Below are 19388 nucleotides of genomic sequence, written 5' to 3'. Positions count from 1 at the left end.
ACTCTTGTGAAACAATTTAAATGCTTTGTACAAAATGGGTTTCTTTGATGCGTTTCTCACTCCATGAGAATACTTCACCTGCCGCAGTGAAAAATAAAAAATGCATGCCTCACAGTAATGTTATTTCAGGAGCACCTGAGACAACTTTAATTATGTACACAGGGTGGCCAGTAATCTTAATATTCATGGTAATTCTTTCTTACATATAAACCATTTTCAAGGCCCCCCTTATGATGCCAGAGGGCACCCCCTATTGAGAGAGGCTGTTTGAATGTGTAACTATTAGGGATGTAATAGTTTGGCATTTTTCACTAGCTCCTGTTTTTATTTATTTTTATTTTTTTTACTTTGTTTTCAACTTCAGTCTCTTTTACTTTAGTTTATACTCAATGAAAAAGATTTGCCCTATTTTTGTCATTAGAACAGTTGAAGATTGTGTTAGCTTAAACATCCAAAATAGAGTTGATTGAACACATTTTTACATGATAATTCATCTGTTAATTTAAATCTTTGTAATTAGAATGGCTTAAGAATAATTGAATTCCAGGGGAGCAGGTCCCTAGATCCTAGGTCTGGGCTATGCCCTGGCTATTTTACACCTCCAGCTCTGCTCCTGACTAAACTTACTATTCATCAGAGTTTTTTGCTTCAAAGATCAATTTAAGCTTGCCTTAGCCACATCTTCCTGATGGAAAAAGCCTAGTAGACAAACATTTTTAAACATATTTTTAGTTGATGAAATTAACAGAATTGGAGATATGTTGAAGAATATGCCAACGGAGGCTGTTCACTCATGTGTGAACAATATTTTAATACCACTCCTGTAAAGTCCATAAGTTAGTGTCACAGTTCTTAAAAGTTAAAGAATATTAAAAAAAGAACAAATTTTGACCCTCTGCAATGAACAAGCACACCCCAAATGTAAATCACTGTGCCTAAGACAAATTATAAAGGATGTGTTAGTTAATATACTTGTGACAGAGACTAAAGGTAAGGATATTTTGTCTATTATTTTATTTTTTATTAACACAGTGCAGTTTTAGTTTGACTCATGTTTTTGTAAAGCCTGTTTTTTACTTTACTTTCAGTCAAAAATAGTTTTTAGTGTTTGTTTGTTTTTTTTTTTCATTTTATTTTTTGGTTATTTATTTATTTTAGGTTAATGATTGGAACCTTGGTAACTATGAATTTTTGACCGTATGTTCTTATGCCACTGCTATACCATGTTGAATAAATATTTTGTACAAAACATACTTTTCAGTAAGCACATCAGAAGATCAGACTATAAACCCACTGCTAAACAAGAGATGCACAGAGTTATATGCAGTACAAATGGTCTTTATTGAAGGTCACATATTCTTTTAAATAGTACAAGACACAAAGAGTCACAGTAGGGTCAGAAAACTGGGAGACAACTAAAATAGTTAAAATTATGAAAAACAGAGTGGAGAGACACACACAGTACAGTTACAGGACATTGTTAACCTATAGTTTTGTTTTTATGATGGAATAGTTAGCCATTGTCGCTTAGTTGACTGTGGCAAGAAATGGCAAAGGAATATCAACATCTATCTGTCTATCACTGACTCTGACAAATGGTTCAACCTTTTTGCTTTTTTCCTTCAGAGCTCTAATGATGTTGTTCTGGAGAGCATTAATACGTTTTACCATCAAGTCAATCCAGGACTGAATATCAGCCTGAAGCTGCTCAGTAGACATGTTAGCCATAATATCCTCGAGTTTAGCTTTCACAGCTTCAACATATTCCATCACAATTCTGCGGGCCTCCTCTACCTGTGTGGCAACATCAGCCAGAATTTGGGAGTTGATGGCATCAGTGTAAACATCACTCACAAAGGTGGAGAGCTTCTCTACATTCTGAGATTTAAGGGTTAGGAGAAACTTCTCGCTTTGTTCAGTGGCAAACCGCATGAAATCAGAGAATTTGGTAAAAATATCTTCCAGCTGGATGTTTCCCAGTTTCCTAACAGTGACAATCACCTGGTCCTGAACTTTCCCCAAAAACACAGACAGGTCATCGAGAACTTCCCTTCCGCTGACAATGTAGTTAGAGCCAGGGATGGTGAATTCAATTGATCTAAAATAATCAAGGGCTGTAGTAAACATGGTGGAAAAGTACTCTGGAATCTTCTGAACGGCCTCCTCAGTTACATCAGCAACGAAGGCACTAAGTTTTTGGTAGATCTCGAGCCCAGACAGCCTCTCTTCATACCCAGGGAACTGGAATTTTGTCTCCCTCAGGAACTTAACAACAGCATCAAGAACCATATTAACTCTCTGTTGGTATCTCTTCAGCATCATAATGGCTTTATCTGTGACAGTTGTCATAACACTAGAAGGATCTACATTTGCAAGATTGTCAACAGCATTCTTCAACATCACTTTGCCCTGCTCTTTAGCCTGCTCATAAGAACCCTCAAGGCTTCTAGCATGCCTGTAGATTGTGTTATAGGTCTTCACAGCAGGATCAGACACCATTTCCATGACTGCGGGCACCTGTTTCTTCATTCGCAGCATCATCTCGTATGGCATCTCCATATTCCAGGTTGTCTGGAGGTTCAGCTTCTCAGAGTTCATCACAGACATCTTCAGACCCAAGATATCGATGTCTGTTGTTGGCTCAGACTGTGGGGAACATGAAAGAAAAGATGTATTACTACAAAGCAAACACCATGAATATTGAAATCACATTCAGAGGTTATTGGGTATCAACTGAGTATTCAAAGTTTTCTTACTGGGTAGCGGCCATAGAGTCTTGCTTTAACTTGGGCAGGGCGCTTGGTCTGCATCTGAAGTGCAATGAGTCCTGCAGATGGAGTGGACATGGACACAACAAGGCCTTCATCTGAGTTTCCAACAATTTCCTGGTTGATTTCCATGGTCAGGGCAGGCAGAATAACCTTTGCTGAGTTAGTGATGGAGGTATCCACAGTCTCGTAACTCAAGATGATGTTGCTCTCATGACTTCCCTCCAGCATTTCATGTTTTGCAGACAGGACAGAGGCCATTCTAAGTCCAGCAGCGGTGTTAATGTTTGTGTTACCCTCAATCTTTCCATTCAGGCACTCAAATTCAGAGAGGGAGGAGGCATCGAGTCTGACAATGAAGCTGTCCTGGTTAAGAATGCTGGCGTCAGTTTTGAGTGTGATCACAGCTGTTTTCAAGGCAAACTCATAAGTCAGATCACCCATCACAGGGATACTGATGCTTCGGACACCGAGCAGGGGGATTTTTGGAACCGTGAGCTTGCTAAGGGCAGATGGGACATGGAAGGCAGGCATTGTGATGAGACTGAAGTCGGGCAGGGGGATGGTGAAAGTAGACACCTCGACATTCATTACTGGAACTCTGTAGGCAGGGACTGTGATGGTTTTGGGCAGCTCAATGCTGTATTTTTCATACTCTGACCTTGCTCTGTCATAAGATGTAGCCAGGATGTCAGCAGCCTTATCCTTACTGATGAGCATGTTCTCGACATTGGTATTGATGATGTTGATGATTGGATCCATGTTAATGTATGCAATGGTGTACATCTCTGGGTTCTTCATGTACTTCAATTTGGAGCTCATGTCAAGTGTCTGCTGAGTTGTGATCAAGAGATTGCTCAGGCCAGTGTCCTCCCAAAGAGAGAAGTCCTCCACACTTGGTGTCTTGATACCAAAAATTGGTATATTTATTTCAGGAATGGTGATTGGCTCCCTCAGTACATCAAGATTTGCTTCTCCATTAATCTGGGAGAAGATGTTGATTTCGCTATCACCATTATCCATGCTGAGGTAATGGGAGTACTTGTACTGGTTGAAGCGAGCCAGACCGGTCCAGCTAGCTTGCTGCACTTCAGAGTTCAGGGTTGCAGACATGTCATTCTGGAGATCAATCTTTGCGGACACTTTGAATGGGAGGGTAACCTTGGCATTTCCCTTGTTCTTGGTGTCAAACATGAACTCACTAGGTGTGATCAAAGCAAGCATGGAACTTGCGATGGTTCCCTCAACCTGTCCGGTAAGCTCCGCATTGTGAGAGGCAGTGAAATCAACTTTCATGTCTTCAACTTTAGCTTGGAACTTGACTGCTGCAACACTACCCTTCATGACAGGTGTCTCTGTCTCAAACTTGGCATCAAAAATGATGTGGCGGAAAATGCAAATATCTGCCATCACATTCTGATTCAGTTTGAAGTTGCTGCTGCCTGTTGCTCCAGTGAAGGTCACTTTGGCTGTGTGGAGATCCATGACCACCTCAATATCACTCTTGTGGGATGCCTCATCAGCAAAGTCCAGAATTGTGAATTGTCCATCGCCCAAGTTGTTAATAGTCAGAGTAGCAGTGCCAGCCTCAATCACAAAAACAGCCTTCTGATTCATTGATGTTTTACCGAAGCGTTTCATGTCATGAGTGTATGTTGTTTCCATGTTGGCAGACACTCCATTTTCCATGGCGAGGAATGCATTATTGACAAGCTCAGCAATGTAAAGTTCGGTATCAACCTTTGCGGTTGTTTCAGTAGAAGCTTGAAGTGACAGGCCATACAGAGTCATGGTTCCCTTGTGGTCAAATGCAAGACATGACTGGCCAACTTTGATGCTCTCAGTGATGGACAGGCGGCTCATCTTGGGTGCAGCGATGTGAGCTCCCGCGTCCAAAGAGAAGTCAAGGATTTTCAAGGTAGAAGAAGCCTGAGAGTTAAGGTTAAGTTTGAACTCTGGTGTGACTGATGTAGTTGTGGTGTTCTCAAAGGCAGCAGAGGTTGTGAGTGTGTAATGAGGTGAGGTAACCTTGAACTCTCCAGAGAGCTTTCCGAAACAGGGGATCTTGCTCATTTCTGCCACTTTCTCTTTCAGCTCCATTGTGAATGTGTCATAATCAAAAGATTTGATTTTCTCAACCAGTCTCGCAAAATAGTCACTCATGTCATCGATCAGCTGTTTGAAGTCAAAGGAATACAGTTCATTGACAAACTCCTGAATAGGTAGCATCACTTTTTGGAGCACAGGTTTGATGTCGATGGACCTTACAGCAGCAAACACAGCCTGGATCTTCTCCCTAACCTGATACTGCTTCATAATTTTGACCACCTCATCCATGACAGCTTCAACCATCTTCTCAACCTCATAGTTGGAAAGGATCTCTTCAATTTTGGCATAGATCAAATTGAACTTGTGAGGAATGTTATACTGCTTGATCCAGCTCATGATGGCATCCCTCACTGTCATCAATGCATTCACAATCTGCTCGGTTGGCAACTTGGCTGTCAGATTGGTCAAATAGTTTTCAACTGAGGTGAGGAACTTTTTCAGGTCTTGGACAAAGAGATTGAAGTCGAAGTTGTCAATGACCTCCTTCAGTTCAGACACTTTGTTCTGGAACTTTGTGCTGATCTCATACCTGGAGTTGATATCGCCCAGCATTTCAATGCTTCGGTCCATCAGGCCCATCATTGTTATTTTCATGTTTTCAAAAAAGGCAGGCAGGTGCTCAATGAATGGGATCTGGAGGAAGTGGCTTTCGCTGTTCTTGTCATATTTCACAAATCCGGAGATGGCATAATTTTCACTGGCCTCGGTGAAGAAAGGGGTAGTGACTTCTCCTGTCATCTCTACACCCAGCCTCTCTGCGTTGTTGTAGGCGCTCATTTCCTGATCAAAAGTGTGCTCATTCACATTAGCTGTAACCTTCAGGTTGACACTTTGCTCTTGGAAGCTCAGCATGCTGTTGAACTTGTTGTTCATGTTGGTCTTGATACTTGGTCTGCCTTCCAGATCATGGGTTGTTGAGGCTCTGCACTCAAGTGAATGTGTGAACAGCATGGGCTCTGCTTTCAGGAGGAATTTGCTGTACAGCTCACCGCTCTGCTCTCCAAACAGACGCACTGAACCATCTGAAGTGAGAACTGCATCGATGTTCAGAGCAAAAGGTTCAGCAACAGTTTTGACTGTGCTGTCCAGGCGGAGAGATGGTGAGTTGAAGTTGGCTGCATTGTTGAACTTCATGGTCAGACCAGCAATCTCCATATCAGTGGCATGAGTCATGTGTGTGCCCAGGAGTTTACCATTAGTGTTGCACTTGGCAGAGAGCACCATGTCAACAAACTTGACTTCATAAATATGCTTGAGTTCTTCCTCTGCAAAGACTCCCATCATTGTTCCAGTCAGCTCCATGTTGTAAGGCTTGGCCTTGAACTGGGCATCATTCACAAAGTTGACATCCATGATCTTCAGGTCATTTTTCACCATAACAGAGGCGGTGAAGCGCTCCATGTTAACTGTGATATCATGCATGTAGGAGTTTTTGGTGTTGAGGAAGTTGTCAGTCTTGGAGTTGAGTGTGAAGGAGCTAAGAGTAAGAGCCAGTGAGTGGGTATTTTCGGTCCTCATCTCATTGAGAGATCCAACGATGTTGTTGGAGAGGATCAGGCCATCTTCATTCAGTCTGAGGTTCACTCTGTTTCTGGTGTTAATGTCAAAGAGGTTACCCTTAAGAATGCCATTGAAATACACCTCTGAAGTTGCCATCTTTCCTTCAACATTGAGCTCAGCTGTGTTATCTTTAATGGCTCCCTTTGTGGTGAGAGACATGGTGGCACCATTAGCGTCAACTCCACCGTGGAAAACATTCTCAAAGGTCATTGGGCTAAACTGAGCAGTTGTGGTGCAGCTTGTGGTCAGGCCATTCATGTCCAGGGCAAAGGAGGCCTTATGAGAGGCAAGGCTTGAGAGGATGCTCAGGGAGGCATCGGTGTTGATCTCCACACCAGTGGGGGTCATGGACCCAGTGAGCAAAGAGTAGGCACGGTTCTCAGTGTCATCAGCTTGATTTTCTATCCTGAGGATGACCTGTTCTTCAGAGGCAGAGAACTCAAACTGGCTACGAAGCATTCGCTCATCAGCCTTGGTCACAGAATCAGCCTGGGCAGTCAGCTTGACATCCTTGTAGTTAAGACTCATTTTGGTGGTGTGCTTGATGGGTTCACTGTTCATGTTGGTGTTGGACTCGATCAGAAGTTCCTCATTTGCATATGATGCCTTCACCTTGTTCATTACCTTCAGGATTTCAGAGGTCACACGCAGTGTACTCTCCAGTCTTGCTTCTTTCTTCATTGGTTCAACGGAGAAGGTGTGAAGATAGGTAGTGCTAGCAGTCATGGGACCAATGGTAATGCTTCCATCTGTGTTGATGTCTCCAGAGAGCACATCAGAGGCAAGGACGACCTGGGTGGTAACGGTCAGGGAAGTGTCCAGACCCACAGGGGATCTAACGTACACATTGTACCTTCCAGTTGACAGAACATTGTCTGTGACAGCAATGGTTTCCAGAACACCAAAACCAGTGCTCATGAGCATGTGCTCCATGGAGCCTTCAGTGGCCATTTTCATGGTTTTCTCTGCAGTGTCTGTGATTGTAGTCATTCCTGTAAGTAAGACAAAACCATACAAATATTAATGTGGTACACAATTCATCTGCTTTTTGTGTTTAAAAATGTATAAAATTCTTAAATTACTGAGAGAGTAAAGTTTAAATTACCCTCCGTTGAAAAGGCGAGAACCTTAATGGGACTGTCAGCCTTCATGCTGAATTTGGCCACATAGCTAGGAGACTCGACTGTGTTGTTACCAGCAGACACAGTTGCCTCCCAGTTATAGTAGTTGCTGTTGACCTTGGAGGTCACTTCTACCATTCCCATCAGAGGCAGAGTGAAATCATATTCTGAAGGGATGGTGAAAGTGGGGATTCTGATCTCCTTTGAGGCAACCTCCATGCCCAGCTGAGGCATAGAAATTTCTGGGGAGGTGACCATTGGAGGAATCATCAGCTCTTCAGAGGATTTTCCACCAAGAGGCAGAGGGAAAGTGATGGCCAGACGTTCTTCGTTGAACTTGTATTTGATTGCGCTTTCACTGTTGAGAGGAAGAAAAAGGAGAAGACATTAAAGCAACTAGACATTAAATATACAACAGTTTTACCAGGATATGGCTGTATTTCTTATAAGTATGTTTACTTACAGGTCCATGAACAGGGTTTCAGGCATGGAAGGCATGGATGGCATTTCGATATTTGCCATTTTGTCCCTCAAGGTCTCAACGTAGGGCACGTCCGCTGTGATCTTGTCCATCCAGATATTGCTGGCCTATTGAACACACATGACATTTCCCATGCTTAAGTTTGAAAGGCTACATAAAACCTGCTAATAGAGTAGAGATTTATGGTTTCTTACCTCAACTGCCTTGTTGAAGATATGACGCAGTTTCATGTCGGTCTTCACAACCTGCTGGTCCATGACATCCTCCACAAACTGCATGAGCCAGGTCTGGAGGGCTTCAGTGTAAGGCACCAGGATCTTAGTATCAGCGTTCATGCTGGACATCAGGATAACCTCAGCCTGGTCTTCACCTGAGATGAGAAGCATTCAGTATTTTAATGTCTAATTTGATACCGTGCTTGGAAAAATCCAGATTAATTGAAATGTTTAATCAATGAAGTTTTTAGCACCATGTTTTTAAACAGACATACCATATTTGAATGTGACAGCCTGAACAGAGGTGGTCTCTGGGAGTTTCATGTCACTTTTGATCTCCATTGTGAGTCCGTCAGCATTGCTCATTGTAGCTGTAACGGCAGCATCGGTCTGAAGTGAGGGGACCAGAAGCTGAACCTGCATCATGCCTTCAGCCATGGCCTGAAGCCTGTCAAAAAAAGATTTAATCAACCCCCATCACTTAACCCCGCCCAAAGACTTAAGAAACATCTAAAAGACTATTTCAGTAGATACGTTGAGTAACTTATGATATTGTTTGAATATGCCTGAGTTGACTCACTTGGCACGGCCAATCAGAGAGATCTGAGGCCCGTTCTTGTCGGAAATCTCAAAAATGATAGATTTGCCCTTGGCGCTGCTGTCAGTCATGCCAATCTTAACACCAGCCTCAACATCAAAGTCGGGGATCTGGACCTGGGTGGTGAAGACATTCCTGTTCCTGTTGTATTTCATGGTGGCTGTTGCCTCAGTGGTCTCGGTACCTAGGGACAAAATGTAAGAAAAAACATAACTTCATATTTGTTGCCCAAGACAAACAAGGATGCTATATGGCTTTAGATTTTTCTCCCCTGAATAAGAGGATCATACCTTCAGCTCTCAGGGCAATATTCAAAGCGTCAACCTTCTGGCGGCCATCTTTTCCTTCACTCAGGAGTTCATAGGCGATGGTGGCTGTGTACTCAGAAACCTTGCCAGTGGGCTTAATCAGCACAGCATAACTGTGGGGAAAAAAATAAGTCAGAGGGGTTTTCAAAGAACTCTTAACTGATAGTCGGCTTTAAATCTAAACTAAAACTACTTTGTTTCCTCACTAAATGACCTATAACTAAATATAAAGAAACTAATCCAACTTATGATACCACCACTGAATGTAAAGAAGCAGGGCCAACAACTTACTTGAGGGGACGCATAATATCAATTGTCAATAGTTGAATAAGTGAGTTACAATCCATTATATATACCCAAATTATTCCCAGTTCTTTTAACCTCGTCTTTCAAATTAAAACATCACAAATTGACAATGCAGAGATATAACAAATTATGTTAACTATTACTTTTGTTTTCTTCAGTGAAACTACAGAGGACAAAAGAATCTTTTTTTTTTATTTCAAAGAACATCTCACCTAGTCTCTCCAGTGAGAGGGTAATAAGGAACATTGGTCCTGCCACGAGTGTTGGCACGACTTGCTCTTGTGCAGTACTGGACTCCAGTGAAGAGAACTTTGCAACTGGATTCACCCTCATTGCTTGGGATCTCTGCAGCAAAACCACCACCCACAATCTGCACTTTGTTTCTGTAACAGAGGAAAAAGAGCAGACTCAGTTAAAATTGCAGTACTATGCAGTACAGTGGTTTTTGGACGTACTGAAATGTATAAAGCATATTTTGTGTTTTTGTTACCTGATTGTGAAGAACCTTGTGGTACCCTGTGGGGCAGGGATGGAAAGCTTGACCTGGTTTTCCTCCATGGTGATCTTGGCATTGAGTGCACTCTCATGGTACATGTTGGTGTGCACCTCAACACCTGATGCAACAAATTCAGGGATGTGGATTCCCATCTTGGTCACAAACTCAACTCCAACAGAGGGTGAGAACACCAGCTCCTTCTGTAAAACCAAACAAGATCATATAGAATCAAAAAGGGTGCAGAATCATGAAAACTATAACACACTTCTTCTCCACATAACATCTCAAAAAAAAAAACCCCAAAAAACAACTGTTACACCAATTTTTAGCACTTTTATTATCGTCATATATTTCAATAATGCTTTGCAGGATTTTTTGAGGGAGTACATGAATCAAAGTTGTATAAATAAAATACAAAATAGGAAATATTTACCATGTTTGGAGCCATGCGAAGGCCTCCCTTTGCACCAGGAGTGAAAGTACCAGACAGAGCAAATGTCAAAGGCAATCCACATGCTGTTGGAATCATGAACTTGTTGTCCATGAAGATGTAATGGGCGAAGATCTCATTCTCAGTGCTGGAGATCAGCTTAGCCATGACCTGATAAAGAATCAAAATCCACTTTTAACTGTCTATCGCTTTGACGGACAAAAGAAACTTCTGAATGTTGGATAGGCTTTGAATACATATAAAACATGTGAACAAAACAGTACCTTGGTAGGAATGATCCTCATGAAGATATCTGCATACATCATTGCATTATCAGCAATAAATTTTAGTTCACTGCCTTTGATGAAGCCCATCTCAGCTCCCATGATCCTCAGGTAGGCCATGGCCTCTGGGGTATCCTGGCTCTGCAGATCCTTGACCAGCTTGTTGAAGTTGCGTGTGACCTCTCTCATAAGATTCTCAGGAACCTTTGGGAAAAAAAAGATGCATTAGTCACAATGAGATGAAAAAGAAATGACTCCAATGAAGGGCTGTTATTGAAAGAAATGACATCTAAAGTTTACCCTATTATTGTCTGTTTCCATTGGAACCCATTTCCTCAGGATTTCTTTGACCTTTGGTGGCATCTTGTCATCAGCCCAGTACAGAGCCTTTGACAGGGTGTCGGGGAAGAATCCATTCTGTCCAAACAGAGCTTCAATGGTTGGCTCAAAGCCCTTTCCTTCCATGCCAAACTGTCGGAGAAAAAAACATGAAAGTTCAGTCAGAATCTGGGTCAAATACATTCAGTTTTCTGTTGTTATAAATAGAAATTCTTTGCTTGAGCTTCTAGACAATGGAAAATGACAATCTAAAGAAGAGTATTTCATACCTCCCAAACATCCATGTTGAAACCAAAAGCTTTCAGTGTAGTCTCAAGCAGCACCTCCCTTGGCAGCTGGCTGCTGGGATCAAAGATGATGTTGCCCTGAACGCCGCTCAGCTTGTAGTTGCGAGACATTGTGGTGTAGTCACTGTGTGTGATGACCTCAGGGTCCTCCAAGGCATCCAGAATCTTCCTGCCAAACCTGAAAGGATTAATAATGTAGGGAAAAATCAGCTAAATGTTGGTAGTTGTGTAGTTACATTTGCAGAGTATTTTCATTTGAGCTAGCACTACTTGTGCTGACAGTTGCTCTGTTCTTACTTCTGAGTCTCTGCGTCGGTGGAGGTAATGATGTTGTAGATGTGGGAGGTCACAAATGACTTGATCTGCATGTTCTGCTCCTGTCTCAGCAGCTTCTTCACCATCTCAATGTCGCTGTCCTGAGGATTCCTCATCAGAGTCAGGTAAGCTGCCAGGCGCTTCTGCACAGCACCCTTGGGGTACTGGCTGACTCTCTGGAGGTTAGAGCGAACCTGGAGAGAAAAGATCATTGTTTGTCACTGCACTATACAATAACAAGAATAGGATAATGATCTGTCAAAGGAGATGTTGGGTACCTCATCTGTCACAGACATGCGTCTGAAAGCCTGGATGGCAGCCAGCTGCACTGACAGGGTGGTTGCAGGCTGTCTCATGCACTTCAGCAGGGTAGCCTTGATGGTTGGGTCAGCAGCCTCCATTGCATCTCCCATGTTTCCAACAACCTGGATGGTAAGGAGAATTTTTAAAAAGGGAACTGGGCTACCTGAAGAAAATGGATGGTGCTGGAAGTTTGCATAAAAGTGTGAGAAGGGATTAAATTTTAGAGATGGAGACGTACTCTCAGGGTCAGGAAGGTCAGATCTTTCTCTCCAGGGCAGTCAGTGCTCAGAATGGAAGCAATGTACTCATAGACAGCAGTGATTTCAGGGGTTACACCCTCAGCCTGGTACAGTCTAAGAAAGAAAAAAGTGAGATTAGTGATTTGTATGAAAAACACCACTTGTAGCTGAGATTTAAAAGGATGATATGTACTTACTTCCTGACTGCATTGCTCAGACCATACATGATGGGTTTGCTCTGCTTGTACTGAGCCATAGCCAGCATGTCTTTCACCATCAGGCGGGAGGGGTTAGACAGCAGTCCCAGGGCGTAGACGGCGGCATCGACTTCAAGAGCAGCCTGGTCAAATGTCCTGAGAACCTTCAGCATGGCGCTGGTGCACTCTGGGGTGCCGCACTGAGCCAGAGCTTGGAAGGTCAGAGCTCCAGACACATCCATCATCTCAACGGCAGCAGATCCAACGGTGTCGACATTTAGGCCACGCAGCTCGGACACCAGGTTGTGGAAGAGAGTGGCACGCGTCTCACCATTGGTCAGGGTGTTCAGCTCCTGCATGATGGACATGACGGCATCGGTGGTCTGCACAGGGAGCTTGTCATCAGCAACATCCATGGCCAGGGACTTGATGTTGATCTCATCTGCAAAGAAAATGAATCACAAACAATTAGAAACAAGAGAAAATGAAAACAAACTGATATTTTTAGGCTTAAAAATATATTACAACATGCTCTTAACGTTTTATTTCTAACATATTTTAACAACTTGAACACTTACTACGGTCGAAGATTCTGTCGTTGATCTTGGAGGTCTCCCTCAGATTCAAAGTCTGCTTTAACAATGTAAAAATTCCATATTCCTTCCTATATGAAGATAGACGTACATAAATTAGTCATAAATACAAATAACATGAATTCGGTTATTTGTATGGAAGTGAAGAGTAATTAGGAAATTGCATTGTGAAATAATTAAACAGATATTAAAGCTCCCGGGAGGAGTTTCAAGCTGGTTACAAAAAAAGACTCTCGGTGATGTCTCTGTATGAGCCCCAAAAAGCAAGCAGCACCATTAGATTTCAATTTCTTGAAGTTAAAAAAGTTGTTTAAAATATCTGAAACTGCTGTGGTGGGGTAGGTGCCACTTAAAGTGACTATAAGCATGTTACAAAAACTTCCCTAATATGTTTTTTCATATGTGATGAGGGATGCATGGAAAGCAGAGGGGGATAAACCACTTCTTTTAAATGTACAAGTCATAGAAAGTAGGAAAATAAAAGTCATGTACTGGTCTGTCCACCGGGGGGCGCCAGTGTCAACACAAACTAATGCTCCTCACAAGAGCTTTAATTTATGACCATTACATGCTTATAACCAAAATCAATCATAAAAAGTAAAAAAAAAAAACTCTAAACTGTTGACAGATATTAAAACAACTCCATATTGCACATATGGAATTGAAAAGTATTTCGCCCGTTATACTTTTAATTCGTCAATAAGAAAATGTAAAGAAATGGTAAATCTGTTTCTCTATTTTAAAACAATTTTTATAAAAATAGGAAAGTAGAAGTTGATTTTCTGTCCTCAACAAAAAAGAAGAAAAAACACTGGAATTGGTGCAAAATTATTTCTGTACATTGTGGGAATAAAAAAATCAGTAAGAGATGAATTAAAATGAGCACCAAAAATAGGAGTAAAAGAAAGCTAGAGCTTATTTCACCAATCTTTTTTCTACATTCTTCAACTTTTTGAAACTCACTCGGAAGACAGAGGCAGGAAGATGTGTTTCTCCGCGCAGGTCACGGTGGTCATGTGCTTTTTCTGGTTGTCAAACTTGTAGTTACAGCTCTGGGTGCTATCGATCAGCTTGGATAGAGGAAGGTTCTGTTGAGAGAAAGAGAACAGAGAATTCTTGTAAAGAAGGCTGCTTAAAACAAATTCCTCTGAATTTGCAAGGTAACTCATCAGTTTACATCAAGAAAGAGCAGCTCTTTATTAGCTGTTTTACACCAATGTTGTTTTTTAAAAAGTCATCTGAAACAAATTATCCTCTTCTTACAAAGAGAACTGTTTACTTTCAGTTTTAAAATCCCACATCCAATCTGACAGCCTTTGGCCTTTGCTAGTGACAGTATTAATGTCGCACCATGCCAGTGATGAGGGCCAGGGGGCTGGTGTGCTGCCTGCGAGCAAAGAACATGTCACATTTGGAAAGATCCCTGTAGACGTTAACAATAGTGGCAATATCCTCTCTGGCGTTGATGGTATGGTCGGTGGGGCAGATCCCGTGCACGGTGGGCTGCAAAAAAAAAGAAACATAATTACTTGTGTGAATGCTGGAGTCGATTTATTACACAGAGTTGCAATAACCTCATTAGTAAACATGTTTTTTTGTCCTTCAGCAGCCTCTTTGACTTATCAATTGATCTAAAAGATTGCCTCCCTGTTATAAGAGCAGGTGAGGTCATTAGAGCGATAAACTTATCTAGGACTTTGCCCTACAGCTGAAGATAGTCATTCTGAGAACATGATGTTACAGGAGGACTTAGCACCTGTGACTGTGGCAGCTTATCTGCTCATTGTGCAACTTGTTTATCTTTGCATGAAAAAGAGATTCCATTCTGTGGCCTGAATTGATCTGTAACAGCTGGAAATACTGACAAAACAAAAACGAAGCCATAAAAAACATTCGGGAAGCTACCATTTTCTTGCTCCTATCCTCTTCCATAACTGGCACGATGAGGGCAGATACGATTCCTCTCTTGATGTTCAGGATGTTGACAGGCTCATCATCTTCAGGGAAAAGTTTGACGTCGAGGTCTCCTTCAACTGTGAACTTCAAGGTGTTCCTGTTAACAGATCATGGACACCTTTCTTAATTTTAGCCACTTTTGTGATCTTAGAGCAAAAAACTTCAGGGCGAATTCATATGGAGAATATTTTTTACTTGAACATAATGTGGCTCACCTGGCCATAGAATCTCTGAAAGCCTCAGCTTCAGCAGCGGGACGGTACAGCATGTTTCCATTATCATCAATGTCAAAGATCTCACTCAGAGAGCACTCTGTTGTACGCAGAACGAAGCTGCAGGTCTGGGGCACTTCAACCTCAACCTGTTAGCAAAAAGTCACAATTTTTTAGATATTCTATTCTATCAAATCGAGATGACGAGACTTTGTTTAGTTAGCGTTAGGGCTGTGAGACATACTTTGCAGGAAACTCTGGGGCCGCTCCTCTGTTCGGTGGCTCCTTGCACGCCGTTAAAAGCCTCGACTTCATAGTCGTACACAAACCGCCTGAAGGTCTTGAATCTTTTGGACCCTGAAACACATTTGAAATATTAGTTTCATAAGTTATCTGGATTTTTCAATACACTTTACACCTTTTTCAGTTCAAAGATTTATTTTTTATATTCTAAAAAATACTTTTGATTCAGTTACCCACATTTTTTAAATAAATATATAATGTGCAATACCCTGTGCAGTATTTTTAATACTTGGTTTTCTGTAGTTTGTAAAATAGATTATTTCTTAAAAACTCTGCAGCTTTGCACATTTCTTATTCCTCTTATACAGCTCTTCAGGACTTATTGCTTACACTTAAATTTCTTATTTTACGGCACATTGCTATAGCTAATTCTACCTTTGTAACAGCTTTACTGTGTTAAAGAGCACCTCTACAGATGGAATCTGCCCTGGAATTTAGACAGTATTTCTAATTCTGAGTGTTAGACCTACTTAAAAGTGCTTCAATAAGCAATTAAATTCACTTTTCTCAATTAAAATTCACAAATTCAATGATGTCAATCTAAGTCGACAAAACTTGAAGCACTTCTTTTAAGTAGGTCCACATCTTTCCTTCATTTTAAGAGCACTGGTGTCACCAAAACCCCGTAACTCCACTTTTCATGCTTTAATCATTTTTTCCATAAATCAGTGCCATTAGTAAACCTTTACATCTGTCATTAAGGTTTTAACCAATATTCAAGCAATAGAAAGTGTCAAAAAGATGCTGACTCTGTTCATCAGTGTTGAATTAATTTATAACTACAGAGTTGTTTTTTTTTATTATTATTCCCTGAAAAGTGATGATTTTGGAGATACAAGGTTTTTGCACAATGACAGAGATATACAAAAGCATCGGTGTGAACACAACACAAAAAGAGTTAAAAATACCATAACTTAAGGTCCAGTAAGTAAATATTTCAAAGCTTTCCATGTGCCTCATGCCAAATGCATTTATTATTTCAAATTAAAGCCTAAATAAAAGATTAGATCTTTAAAAGAATAAGAAATGCATTAGGTTAAATATTGTCTGCCTATTTATAAGAGTTTTAAGACTACAAAGGCAAAGAGGTAACTTACAAGGGCAAACTGGAGATTGTTCCTCAACATTTGCCACATCTTGCTCTGTAAAAGACAGAAAAATATTTTTTCCCACACTGAAATAGCCAAATGGTTTTCACAACACATGTCAAAGAACATGTAAACATGTAATTTATATATCAGGGATTTTTACAATTAAAATCAAACTATTAGTATTTTTTTATCCTTACTTTTTTAGCTTGAAGTGTTTCTTTGTCAACAATTAAAAAAATGGAATATCCTTACTATCAAAATAACAACACAGAAATAAAAAATTAAATGCTTCAGTCCTTTCTTAGAATAAATTCTCATATAAAATCCAAACTGCAAAGTTTCAAATGTAAGCTCCACAAAGTCTCTAAAATAAAGCTTAAAATGTATAATACTTACGGGCTAGTGCGTATGTGCCCAGAAGCAGCATAAGGCAGAGCTTGGTACCCCCCATGATGGGTTTTAGTAAAGCTCCAAGAAGCTTTAAGGTAGGGAGAGTCCTCCTCTTTCTGTGAAGACTAATTCTCCTGCTTTGTTGCCCTGTCTTTTATAGGCCTGCAGTCTTACTGTATGTGATTACTTGCAAATGTGTTGCCCTGGTTCCAAAGTCTGAGCTGTCCTTGTGGCAGGCCAAAGGTTAAAGCGTTTCACAAACTTAGGTTTGTCTGTCAGCACTGGGTGGGGGATGGACTCTGGGATTCATGTCTTTTGCTCCAATAATCTGTAGTATTTAGGGTTTGAATTCTTTAGATTTTAGGGTTATTTGAGGTAATGTAATGTAGAAATGAAAAGAATAAGACGGTTTTACTTATCAGGAGATCATAAAATGATCATGCATCTAAAAAATAATCAGATCAATGTCATATAAAAGCTCATAGAGTCTATCACTGACTTTGATTGCATATTGGCAGAGGACAAAGTCCAGTTAAGAAAACTACACAGAAGGATAAATCAGCTCACATTTTTAATTTTTTTTAACTGTATCATCTTATTTTTTTTATCAAATGTTGTGAAAAAGGGATGTTAAGATCAAATACTTGTATTTTATTATGTTTTTTTGTGGTTGGGTTTAGCATGTGAAGAAAATCAACAGATTGAAAAGAAATTAGTGCAATACTCTGTAACTCTTCACTTTAAAGGATTTAGAGCAAAGGTGACAATACTTGAGTCTATAAATGCCCCATATATACAAAAAGGCCTTTAAGGAGAGTGAAAAAACCTTTGCCCCATGACTACTAAACAATATGAATCATAATGATGCGGAATTGAAACCCAGGTCAGCTGCTGCTTTTGCTACATGCTGTTATCTCCAAATTTTAGAGCATGTCTTTACACTGTCTGTGTTTTATGACTCAGAATGACGCTTAATTTCATGTCACGATAATCTTGAGGCTAGATGATTGCCTACACTAAATATTATAAAAGCAACAGTAATGGGATTTACAGAGGACATTAGTAATAGCTGCATTTCATTAAAAAGTTCCAATATTCATTTTTAACTTCTTAATTAAAAAAAGACATTGATGCCAGCTCTTGGTTTCTTTAGTCATTTTAAATCCCAGTGATGGTGGTCGCCATATTGGAAGTGCCATCTCCACCTAACTTTTATTCAAATGAGAAACAGACAAAGGAGTGGAGCTGAGGCAGGCCTTTAGCCTCCTGGCAAACTTCACCAGTCTTTTATTTAGCCACACCCAGATGTATGCAAGTGCATGCATAATTCTTAGCCTTACTGAAATAAAAACCACAAAACAACACTCTTAAAGTCTTTTTAAAATGATGACATGAGGTACTGATTCCAGATTACTTAGTTGAACCAGGCTGTAGACAAGTTTACCTCTGCTGTCAAAACGGACATTTTAATATAGGACCTAGTTAGCTTTCTGTTTTTTTTTAGCCAGCCTCAAATTGACTCTTGAACTGCTAGCCACTCTCACAGGCCGTTCAGCTGAAAAGTTGTCTCTTTCAGAATGGAAATACACTCTAAAACTTGAACTTTGAAATAAAATCAGACTAAACTTCCTTTTAGGGCTAGGGTAAGGGTGAAGGTTATGGTTAGAATATTAAAAGTTAAAAGTTAAAAACCTGACCTGCAAACCTGATTACAAAAAATTTAATAAAACTGACTAAACAAGTCTGCTTACAGGGAAATAGCTTGTCCTCCATTATGACATTCTAAAGTTGGGCGTACACTGTGGGAATTTCATCTGATCCAGCCAATTTTGAATCAAACGACTCACTTGGAAGTCGCTGACTTTCAGTCTGATCAGTCGTGTGTACAGGGGGATACAATGGACGACCATGACCCAACTACAGCCCGATCAGTTGCTCTCGACTAGTCAGATGGATTTCCGACATGTTTTATATTTTGGTCGTACAACTCCAGACACCCCCACACTGAGAGCAGAGCCACAAGCACAGTCCTCAACTTTAAGGTATTTTGTTCTTTGTAAACTGCCAGACAGCATTTAAAATAATCCTGACCACAGCAGGATTGACCTTCTAATGCCTCCCACACTCCTGCTTTAATAAAGATAATGACTGGAAAGGACTTCAATCTCGGTACGTAAGACTTCTTCAAAGAAAGCTCCATAGATTTTCATCACAGTCCATCCTGACTTCACCCATGCACGACAATCGGACTGTAAAGTGTGAGCACATAAATCATGCAACGTTGGTCGTGTGTTGTATGCAATTCAGTCGCACGGTACGAGCTGACATTCCACCACGACTGTAACAGAATAGGCTTGAAATCACACAGTTTATGCCTGGCTAAACGCAGAAAGCATAGCTCACGCAGCCCTGTTAGCTGCATTAGCTACGTAGATAACGTTACTATGTAGCTAAAGCTAAGCTCACAAAGCGGCTACATAAGCTACG

The 19388-nt window shown here is 40.8% G+C and overlaps 1 protein-coding gene across 1 annotated transcript; it reads right to left on the bottom strand.

The window, feature by feature from the left end:
* Positions 1-1320: 1320 nt before the first annotated feature.
* Positions 1321-17050, bottom strand: LOC121521126 (apolipoprotein B-100-like). Its single transcript, XM_041804879.1, has 26 exons — positions 16908-17050; positions 16518-16562; positions 15362-15474; positions 15121-15266; positions 14855-15002; positions 14300-14452; positions 13913-14037; positions 12935-13020; positions 12357-12798; positions 12159-12273; positions 11896-12042; positions 11600-11811; positions 11285-11480; positions 10977-11147; positions 10677-10880; positions 10396-10563; positions 9957-10162; positions 9679-9849; positions 9143-9273; positions 8835-9036; positions 8530-8702; positions 8234-8409; positions 8022-8146; positions 7543-7916; positions 2757-7429; positions 1321-2646 (listed from the first exon to the last, which is right to left on the bottom strand). Exons 1-26 carry the CDS (start codon positions 16960-16962, stop codon positions 1528-1530), a joined length of 9876 nt encoding a protein of 3291 aa, XP_041660813.1. The 5' UTR covers positions 16963-17050; the 3' UTR covers positions 1321-1527.
* Positions 17051-19388: the final 2338 nt, after the last annotated feature.

This window comes from Cheilinus undulatus, linkage group 14 (genome assembly GCF_018320785.1).
Source record: "Cheilinus undulatus linkage group 14, ASM1832078v1, whole genome shotgun sequence".
Classification (NCBI taxonomy): Eukaryota; Metazoa; Chordata; class Actinopteri; order Labriformes; family Labridae; genus Cheilinus; species Cheilinus undulatus.
This window is presented reverse-complemented; position numbering and strand designations above follow the sequence as displayed.